The sequence below is a fragment of the Lactuca serriola genome, chromosome 3 (assembly GCF_051521515.1).
Source record: "Lactuca serriola cultivar US96UC23 chromosome 3, Lser_US96UC23_V15, whole genome shotgun sequence".
Taxonomy (NCBI): domain Eukaryota; kingdom Viridiplantae; phylum Streptophyta; class Magnoliopsida; order Asterales; family Asteraceae; genus Lactuca; species Lactuca serriola.
Window position 1 is genome coordinate 31,529,978 of NC_136410.1, and position 10,291 is coordinate 31,540,268.

At 33.5% G+C, this 10,291-nt stretch overlaps 2 protein-coding genes across 4 annotated transcripts; one reads left to right on the forward strand and one right to left on the reverse strand.

Annotated features, from left to right (window-relative positions):
* Nucleotides 1–267: 267 nt before the first annotated feature.
* Nucleotides 268–5,568, forward strand: HGL1 (heteroglycan glucosidase 1). Of its 3 annotated transcripts, XM_079029577.1 has the most exons (21): nt 269–474; nt 793–1,075; nt 1,168–1,236; nt 1,303–1,440; nt 1,534–1,651; nt 1,733–1,815; nt 1,901–1,996; nt 2,073–2,241; nt 2,334–2,476; nt 2,574–2,660; nt 2,746–2,931; nt 3,013–3,180; nt 3,257–3,377; nt 3,466–3,623; nt 3,695–4,009; nt 4,089–4,197; nt 4,302–4,457; nt 4,542–4,644; nt 4,738–4,911; nt 5,007–5,152; nt 5,237–5,568. In XM_079029577.1, exons 1-21 carry the CDS (start codon nt 326–328, stop codon nt 5,428–5,430), a joined length of 3,165 nt encoding a protein of 1,054 aa, XP_078885703.1. In that variant the 5' UTR covers nt 269–325; the 3' UTR covers nt 5,431–5,568. The 3 variants fall into 3 exon arrangements, with proteins under 3 accessions (XP_078885702.1, XP_078885703.1, XP_078885704.1); XM_079029576.1 differs by having other exon boundaries at nt 268–474; nt 1,534–1,815; XM_079029578.1 differs by having other exon boundaries at nt 327–461; nt 1,534–1,815.
* Nucleotides 5,372–8,319, reverse strand: LOC145091784 (pectin acetylesterase 8-like). The gene is made up of 12 exons (XM_079029579.1): nt 8,060–8,319; nt 7,776–7,858; nt 7,474–7,606; nt 7,156–7,235; nt 6,992–7,078; nt 6,722–6,846; nt 6,540–6,600; nt 6,388–6,441; nt 6,154–6,231; nt 5,952–6,057; nt 5,707–5,867; nt 5,372–5,619 (listed from the first exon to the last, which is right to left on the reverse strand). The coding sequence occupies exons 1-12, from the start codon at nt 8,193–8,195 to the stop codon at nt 5,530–5,532; spliced, it is 1,194 nt and encodes a 397-aa protein (XP_078885705.1). The 5' UTR covers nt 8,196–8,319; the 3' UTR covers nt 5,372–5,529.
* Nucleotides 8,320–10,291: the final 1,972 nt, after the last annotated feature.

Consider the following 10,291-nt stretch of genomic DNA (forward strand, 5'->3'; position numbering starts at 1 on the left):
CAAAATAAATGAGAATATGACATGTGTTAAAAGATGTTTATTACCTGGGAGGATATACAAACATGTTGAAGGAACATTCATCTTAATATATACGAATTTCTCAAATCATTTATACGTATAATCAATGTATCTTTTTATGCCCTTTATTTTTCTTCAAATTTACCAATTTAACCTTAGCAATTTTTAAAATTAGGAGGACGTGAAGTACACACGTGTTTGTGGAAAATCAGATAGAATTCGAAGGATTCATACATTTGTTGGATAATTTCCTATTCCCAAATATTGTATCGATGGTATAAATAACACTCCTCATTCTGAAGCACAAATGGGAATAGCAACGATCCGCAGCAGGCCCACTAATATTCATTGCTTCCCAACTTTAATTTTCACTTCTACTTTTGTGATTCCGCACAAAATTCCAAAACTCCTCAAGAATCCCTACTCTATTTCATGCAATTCCGGTAATTTTCTCAGGTACCCGTTTATATCGTCATTTACTTTACTTGAGATCTTAAGTTTAGTTTCTTTGATAAAATTTTGCCCCAAAAGCATTGATCTTGAGTTTAGTGTCCTGGATATACGATTGTTCTGAATGCCATGCTCAGGCCTTTTACTCTACCATTTCAAAGCAACAACAACAATAGTTGTGAAGTTGTGAAATGATATTTAAGTTATTATTATTATTTGTTCTTTTAGCAACTAAAAAGAGTGAGATTACAAAGTCAAATATCGAGATCAAAGACTGAGTTGATTATAGCATACGATCAAACTGAAAACCTAGTTGTTTTGCAGAAATAACAATAAGAGTACTACAATAAGGAGAATCTTAGCAGAGTCTAAGATGGGAGAGAGTGCAGGGACATCTGCGACTGCGAGTCCCATGGTATTTGAACCGATTCTGGAAGAAGGTGTTTTCAGGTTTGATTCTTCTGCTGATGCTAGAAACGAAGCATTTCCCAGTCTTTCTTTTGTTACTCAGAAAGACAGGGACACACCCATTATGAGTAATCACAAAATCCCATCCTACATCCCAACTTCTGAACATGTTTCAGGTCAACAAATTGTCTCTTTTGAGGTCAGTTTTATCTTCCTGAAATACCATATACTTTGCAAAATTCTTGCTATGATTAATTACATCTCACTAACACTCACGAATATGGTAATTAGCTTCCTGCAGGAACCTCATTTTATGGAACAGGTGAAGTTAGTGGACAGCTTGAAAGAACAGGAAAAAGGGTTGGTTTCTAATTTTTTTTATCATAACAAATATTTGGAGTCTCATAACAAATGCAATAAACACAGGTTTTTACTTGGAATACTGATGCATGGGGGTATGGGAGTGGAACTACATCCTTATACCAATCACATCCATGGGTTCTAGCCATTCTTCCTAATGGAGAAGCATTAGGATTTCTTGCTGATACAACAAAACGCTGTGAGGTGCTCAAAACTCGTATAACTTATGTCATTTTTTTCCCCATTTTGTGAATGATTTTGCATTTACCCATTTTCTTTTTGGAATACATTTAACAGATTGATCTGCGTAAAGAATCAACAGCAAAGCTAATTGCCCCATCGCCTTTTCCTGTGGTGACATTTGGTCCATTTGCTTCAGTAAACGATGTTTTGACATCATTATCACATGCAATTGGTAATTTCCTGAAAACCATAATGAAGTTTTACATCTCTTCCAAATACTTTTATTTTGAAGATCCTCTATTTCTATTAATAGGAACTGTTTTCATGCCACCAAAGTGGTCATTGGGATATCAACAATGCCGATGGAGCTATGACTCTGATTTGAGGGTTCGTGAGGTATGTTAAAGTTTTTCACACATTCAAGATTTCTTATTCTGAATGTATGATTTCACCATATTGGTTTTTACTTTTTACTGTGTAGATTGCCAAGACATTTCGGGATAAAGGTATACCTTGTGATGTCATATGGATGGACATTGACTACATGGATGGATTTCGTTGTTTCACCTTTGACCAAGTATGTTAAATGGATATTGACTCTTAAAGTGAAGTTCCTCATTCATCAATCATCAATCTTTTTTTATTGCTCTTAGGAGACTTTTCCTAATCCAAAATCTCTAGTGGATGAGCTTCATCATATGGGTTTCAAGGCTATCTGGATGCTTGACCCTGGGATAAAGCATGAAAAGGGTTACTCTGTATATGAAAGTGGATCAGAAAAAGACATATGGGTTCAGACAAAAGATGGAAACCCCTTTGTTGGTATGTCCATCTCTATGAAATATGAATTGTATTTAATCTTCAACTGTTTTCAAAACGATTCTCATAAGTTTCATTTCCCATTTTCATAACAGGAGAGGTATGGCCTGGAGCTTGTGTTTTCCCTGATTTTACTCAAGAAAAAGCTCGTTCTTGGTGGGCTAATTTAGTCAAAGATTTTATATCTAATGGTGTGGATGGCATATGGAATGACATGAATGAACCAGCTGTTTTCAAGGTCAAGTTTACACCTTTTTCCTTTTTTCATAATCTTTCTGATCTATTATCATTATCATATTATTTCATCTCACTAGATTTTGTTTTCCTTTCTCCAGTCTATTACAAAAACAATGCCTGAAAGTAACATTCATAGGGGGGATGATGAACTTGGTGGTCATCAAAATCACTTGCATTATCACAATGTAAGCTACTTTATTCAGTTATTACTCTAATTAGTCTATATACACATATGATTGAGAACTTTTAGTAATGTAGTTTATGATTTAGGTTTATGGAACGCTAATGGCAAGATCAACATATGAAGGCATGAAATCAGCCAATCCAAATAAACGCCCATTTGTTCTTACACGAGCTGGCTTTATAGGTAGTCAGAGGTATGCTGCCACGTGGACAGGAGACAATCTATCTACATGGGAACATTTACATATGAGCATCTCTATGGTACTACAACTGGTAAGTAAGCTTTTCTATTAGAATACATAATCTATTATTATTTCCTACAACTAATATTTAATGCTACTAATATTATTTCAGGGGCTTAGTGGTCAACCACTTTCAGGACCTGATATTGGTGGATTTGCAGGGAATGCAACACCCAAATTATTTGGAAGGTGGTTTGGTATTGGTGCCATGTTTCCATTTTGTCGAGGACATTCTGAGAAGGGAACTGTTGACCATGAGCCTTGGTCATTTGGGGAAGAGGTAATCAATCCCTTTTCTTTTTTATTAAATTTTAAATATTTTTAAGTTTTTTGTTCATTAATTAATCTTTTTACAGTGTGAGGAAGTTTGTAGGTTGGCATTAAAGAGGAGGTATCGCCTTATACCACACATATATACACTTTTCTACTTGGCACATACAAGAGGTTCTCCAGTGGTATCTCCTACTTTTTTTGCTGGTATGATAAGTTTATTTTCATCTATATATTCATTTTAATTTAATTTTTCGGTTTCTTTAACTTTATTATCTTTTTTTTTTTTTTGTAGATTTGAAGGATTCCCAATTAAGAAGAAATGAAAATTCGTTTCTTTTGGGCCCACTTCTTGTATATTGCAGCACTATGAGTGATCGTGGGGTGCATCAAATACATCATGCATTGCCTAATGGAACTTGGATGAGTTTTGATTTTCAAGATTCACATCCAGTAAGAATTTCCTTTTTTTTTTTAAAAGAAAAACAAAGACATGTTTTATAGTTTTCTTGATTTTTTTTCAGGATTTACCAGCACTATATCTACAAGGTGGATCGATCATCCCATATGGTCCAGCTCATCAACATGTGAGTGAAGCTAATGCAAAGGATGATCTGTCATTGTTTATTGCATTAGATGAAAATGGTAAAGCTGAAGGTGTTCTCTTTGAAGATGATGGTGATGGATATGAATATACAAACAAGGGTTATCTTTTCACAACATATGTTGCTGAGCTCAAATCTTCAGTTGTCACACTCAGTGTCTCCAAAACTGAAGGATTGTGGAAAAGACCAAATCGCCACTTACATGTCCACCTATTGCTCGGTGAAGGAGCTATGGTATATGTTCTATCTTTTCCTCTATTTTTTATTTCTCTTTTCATATTTAGATTTTAATTCTTTTTTTTTTTTTTTTCAGGTTGATGCATGGGGTACTGATGGAGAAGATCTGAAAATCACTCTGCCTTCAGAAAATGAAATATCAAATTTAATTTCTGCTAGCAAGAACAATTACAAGACACGTATGGGTAAGTATGGTTCTAAATACTTTACAACTAATGTTTTTTGCTTTTTATTTAAGTGATTAATTATCTTATTGTTTATTTTATTTAATCTAATGTGAAATTTTCAGAAAGTGCAAAACGTATACCAGATGTGGAGCAGGCATCTGGACATAAAGGGGTTGAGCTTTCAGGAACTCCTGTTGAAGTTAAAGGTGGTGAATGGGCTCTCAAAGTTGTCCCTTGGATTGGGGGTCGTATCATATCTATGGAACACCTTCCTACAGGTAAATATAATCTAAAAAATAGTCAACATTTCTCTTAATTTGGTCAAAGGTCAAACCATAGTCATATATGTTTATTGGGAACAGGAACTCAATGGCTTCATAGTCGGGTAGAAATCAATGGGTATGAAGAATATAGTGGTACTGAATATCGTTCTGCTGGATGCACCGAAGAGTATACTGTCATTAAGTGAGTTAATCTTTAATCTTTAATCTTTTTAAGTTTAAAAAGTTACTTTTTTTAAATAATCAAAATAATAATTGAATTATTTTTTTTGTAAAGTCGGGATCTTGAGCAAGCAGGAGAGATAGAATCTTTAAAAATGGAAGGTGATGTTGGAGGTGGATTAGCTATTGAAAGAAATATATCTCTCTCAGAAGATAATCCTAAACTTTTCAAGATTGACTCGAGCCTTTTAGCACGCAATGTAGGTGCTGGTTCTGGAGGGTATTCAAGGTTGGTTGGTTATTTACCATTTTGCCATCTGTTCTTTTTGTATTGATTTATATAATTTGTTATGAGTTATGATCATATTATGGTCATTTTCACAGGCTTGTTTGTTTAAGAATCCACCCAACATTTAGTCTTTTTCACCCAACTGAGACATATGTCTCATTCACCTCCATTGATGGATCCAAACATGAAGTATGGCCGGAATCCGGGGAGCAGCTCTATGAGGGGCATCTTTGTCCAAATGGTAATTAAACATTTGTTTCTTATAAAATCTTTTTAGATTTGAATTTGAAAAAAAAAAAAAAAACTACTTTGGCTTGTTCTTCAGGTGAATGGATGTTGGTTGACAAGTGCCTTGGGTTGGGTTTAGTCAACAGATTCAATGTTGACCAGGTATACAAGTGTCTTCTCCATTGGGATTTTGGGACTGTGAATCTTGAGCTTTGGTCAGAAGACAGGCCAGTTTCAAAGCAGTCGCCTCTTTGTATTTCTCACAGTTATGAAATTAAGAGGATTGTGTAGTGTAGTGCTACTACTGCTTTTATTGTTACATTTCAATAATAACTGATATTAAATAAATGACATATCAGGCTTTAACTTTTTTATCAATGTAAATAGAAATCAACACTGTTGAGGCAATGTATGCTGGTGATTGATCAATTGAGTTGTGTTTCTTTCATAAAACCAGTCACTAACTACTTCAGCAATAGCCTGCACATGGGATTGAAATTATATCAACATAAATTTAAAGGTGAAAAGCTAACACATACTTTGACTTTTATAAGTCAAACAAGTTACCTTGTTATCCAACTTTGAAGCAGCATCTCCAAGCCAGTTAATCTGATTTCCTGATTGGCAGTGTGAATAACAAGAATTGATGAACAATCCTCTTGATGTGGAGTTGAATCTGGATTTACCCATTCCTGACATCAATGTCTTTATGAAATCTGACCTAAAATCTAATATACAGGGGAAAAAAAAAACTTTATAAGTTTTTTGAACCTATGTTACATTTAGGGTTTTGTTTAGATTAGAAGAATGACCTTGCAATCTTTGGAGTTGGGTAGATGAGCAGTTTGATATGTTTGACTTGCATGCAGACCATGAATCATGGCGATCAGCCTTTTTTGGTGCTAAGATGTTTTGTACCTTAAAAACAGGATTATATGTATATATTCACAGTTCAGACACATGCACATGGAATCACACAGAAAAACCAAGAACACACAGTTGAAGATGATGAACCTGATATGCATCGTAAGCAGTGTTTATGACAAACAAGGGTGTCTTGATTTCTGGCAAAATAAATTGTGGGTAGAAGCACTGCAAATAATAATGAAACTGTTACATCTCATGATAAAATGAACCAGGCTTAATTAAGCTTCATGATCATATTAAAACAATATTAATTTATAGTCTGACTTCCAATTAAGGTCAACTTCCTGTATAAAATTTTAAGTTGTATTATACATAGCTTACCAAGCCAGGTTTCATCTTTGAAGTACATGAAGAAGGAAGATTTATCTTTGAATTCTACAGCCAAAATCAAGGTACCTTATCAGAACTAAATATGATAGAGTGTACACACACTAGTGTCTGTGTGTATGAGAGAGAGGGAGAAAAGAGAGAACATGTAGTTTAACGATCTTGGTGAAGAACTTCTGAAAGTGGTATTTTCCAGAAATGTCCTTCCTGTTAGAGAACACAATGAATCAGCTATAATGTATCAAAAGACAAGAGTTTTTTTTCTCTTTATTTTTAAGTATAATAAAAAGAGTTGTAGAAAAATTTAAAAGTGAGATTATATATATACACATGAACAAAGTAACCGGCATCTGGAGCACATTTGACTTGAGTAGTTGGTGGCAACATGGCTCGAAACTTGTCACAATACAATATTGAAGCTAACCCACCAGACGAACAACCAGTTAGAAGAGCCTGCATGTCAATTAAATAAGAAATCAGTCAAATATTGACTGATCGAGTGACCTGACTGGAATAAATTAGAAAGTACAGGGACCTAAGACGTATAAAATAAAAGTATGTTGCAATTTAATGACTAGAGAGAACTAGAAGCATTTACGCTTGATGCTTTATTGAGTCCTTTTCGTAGCAGTTCCTCAAGAATAACATTGAAGATCCTTGCACCTCTATAGTGAAGATTAGTAGCCTGACAATTAATTCATGAGAAAATTAATATTACATATGTTATAGTTTAGTTTGTGATGGAGATCCAAAATAACTTACAGGGTCAACTTTTTCTACATCCCCAGTAAACGAAGCTCCATCACAGTACCTCATGATGACTCTATTCCAGTTGTAGAACCCTGCAAAATTAATTAATTAATCAACTTTATTTGTACGTAGAAAAGTTATGGTTCATGGATTCTAATTTGACAATGAAGGGTACTTTGGTCATTTTATCGTAATTTACATTTGCCAAAACAGCAAAGGATTAAGGATTGGAATTGAATTCGGTTACATTTTCATTTTCAGTCAACCAAATGCAACGCTTCATCATGCTTATATATTATAGTTTAATTATGTTTTGTGTAGGTGTAGTACCTGGATTGAACTCTGGCTTACTGCTAAAAACTCCTGTGAAATTGAACTTTTGCATACGTGTTGATGAACCCACACCATTACTCATGTTCACGCGTAATAAACAACTTTTTGTCGACTCACACCATCCTCCTCCCTAACCACATGAAATCAATTCAACATTATACAACATATCAGGTTTTGCAATTAACCCCTACATCAATGCAATGCAAACTATTTGAAATACATTAATTACACGTGTATTTTAATCATTTTAAAAAATTAATTACTTATATCTGAAATAGTGTGAGTAGTAATCAACTAACCTGTATGTGAATTAACCACTTATCAACACCTTCTCCGAATCCTTTATCAAACTGATATGCGGGTGGACTTCCATCTAAACAAACTGCACCACCACCACAACATTTTTAACATTACCCACGAAATGAAAAGGTTGAGATATATTAATTAGTACACTTTAATTGAATTTTGAGAGATTAAAATAACATATATATATTTAAGATGATTAACCACGAAATAAAAACATTGATAGTAATTAGTACATTTCAATTAAAGTTTGAGAAAATAAATGAACATAGATATTTACCAGCTCCTTTGGCAATGGCGCTCTGAATGAAAGTCATTTCGACATTGTCTGAGCATTCTGTTTCTGAAAGCATGATCAGTAGTAGAATTATTATGCACAACCATTGGCATAGTCTTGTGAATGTGATGATTGTCATGGTGAGCGTTGTCCAAAAACTTCATTCTTGCATACCTTTTAAGAGTTGGAAAGGTTGTGTATCTGAATTCAAGTGGGTTATAGTTTAAATTAAATATAGGCAAAATGTATCGTCCAGCACTTGTATCGATCTCAACACGCATGAAACGGTTGACTAAAATCAATTTTGACTTTGTATACAGTAAGTCAACACTCAAATTAGTGATCCAGATCTGGAATTCCAAAGTAAAAGTCAAGTAAATATACTATATGACTCTTACAAATTTAATATCTCTAATCTCTAAATATTATTAAAAGAGAACCCTTAATTCACCAATGAAGCAATCAGGACCATTGATTGTATTTCAATCATAGTTTTCCACCATTAGATCAAATTGATGACATCATCTTTTCCAAATAGAATTCAAACACAATTACATTTAATTATATAATTTTTAAATTTAACAATTATGTTATCAATTGAAACATATCATTTTATTTATATAGAAGATATCAATTTCTATAATTAATATTGTTTCTAATTCAACTCCCTTCTAATCTAATCCAATTACATCTGCAAAATATTTGAAAGTCAAAATCAAAGTCACTATCATTCATAAATTATCTCACAGAATATCCCACATAAAATGAATCGATTTGAGATAATGATTTGAATTTTAAAACTCATAAAATAAGCAAGTCAATTAATTTGTAAATTTGAATCAATATAACTGATTTTTTTTTTCTCTAGATTAATAGCCGGAAATCTCCAAGATGATATCTTAGGATCCCATTTTTTTTAAAAGATAATGATTTGATTATTCAAAAACACCTTATAAATACGATTACATTGAAGTTGTTATTCTTACGATCTTGGATTGAGTCATACAATTTACAGTGTTCTTCTTTAGCAATTTTCTTCTTCAAAACTTTTTTCTATGTTTTTCTTTACTTTGTTCTCCTTCTCATTCTCTAATTTCTTGCATTTACACTCTCTTCTTATTACATGTTATTACCGTATTCCTGTTGAGAAGCCATGAAAAAATTAATCAATCTACTTTATGTTGGGTTTTAGCCATAAGAACATCCTATGTGCTCATGCAACCCTAATGTTTGGATCTAGGTTTCTCTATTGTACATGCTATTCATCTAAGACTTTAAACCCTAAATCTAGCATATGATAATCAATATTAACATAAGAATGAGTTTAAGATATTACCTTGATTGTTATGTAGCAATAACAATCTCAAATCCTTCTTGTATTGACTTTAGAAAGCTTAGAGTCACAAATATCACTCCTCTAATGGTTCACAAACACCAAGAGCAAAAGGATGAAGAGGAGAAGAGAAGGAGGCTGCCCAAAACGTGTGGAAACCCTAGAGAACAAGTTCACTACGTTTTTGGGGCTTAAGGGTTCCTTAAATAGTGAGGCTATTAGGGTTATCTAACAAGGAAACCCTAATTTGGATGCTTAGGCCCTAAGCAACCCATGAACTCCTTTCTTAAAGGCCTTTGGATGATTTCTAATGGGTTTCCCCATATAATTCGTCCACCCCTTTAATATGGAGTCCATTAGCTCAATATTCAACTATCACACAATTGACAGTTTTAGTCCCTTAAGTTTAATTAATGTCTTTTAGCCACAAACTTAATTCTTATTAATTCTTGACTAATATTAATTAAACAATATGATTTCTCCTTTAATATATTATTCTCATAATATATTAATAAATCATGTTTAATCCTTTCTCTCCATAATTCATCCTATCAAGTTGCTTTGGTGAAGGCAACCCAAAAGGACCATGCACCATCGGGTCAAATACATATCAAAATAGTTATGGACTTAGACACTAATCCAACAGTCTCCCACTTAGATAAGTCTAATAACTATTCTGCATATGACTTCAGATCCTGATCTACAATCGTAGCTTTCCAAAGCAGCTGTCAACTCTGATCTTATCAGATACGCATGTCCTTCAGATAAGGGATCATATATTCCTCCATTCTAGATATCGTATAGACTGAGACATGGATCTAAATCATTCTCTCTGTCTATGTGTTGTTTCCCGAATTCAGATTTATGATGACTGACAACAAACTACAATTGAACACATCAAT

What these genes read in the sequence shown, in the direction of transcription:
- HGL1 (XM_079029576.1), top strand. Translation starts at nt 326, where the DNA reads ATGGGAATAGCAACGATCCGCAGCAGGCCCACTAATATTCATTGCTTC. An exon ending in GTTGTTTCACCTTTGACCAA is followed by an intron (nt 1,997 to 2,072) that starts GTATGTTAAATG and finishes TATTGCTCTTAG; the next exon opens with GAGACTTTTCCTAATCCAAA. An exon ending in GGTTCTGGAGGGTATTCAAG is followed by an intron (nt 4,912 to 5,006) that starts GTTGGTTGGTTA and finishes TCATTTTCACAG; the next exon opens with GCTTGTTTGTTTAAGAATCC.
- LOC145091784 (XM_079029579.1), bottom strand. Translation starts at nt 8,195, where the DNA reads ATGACAATCATCACATTCACAAGACTATGCCAATGGTTGTGCATAATA. An exon ending in ATGTAGAAAAAGTTGACCCT is followed by an intron (nt 7,079 to 7,155) that starts GTAAGTTATTTT and finishes ATTAATTGTCAG; the next exon opens with GCTACTAATCTTCACTATAG. An exon ending in CAAAGATGAAACCTGGCTTG is followed by an intron (nt 6,232 to 6,387) that starts GTAAGCTATGTA and finishes TATTATTTGCAG; the next exon opens with TGCTTCTACCCACAATTTAT.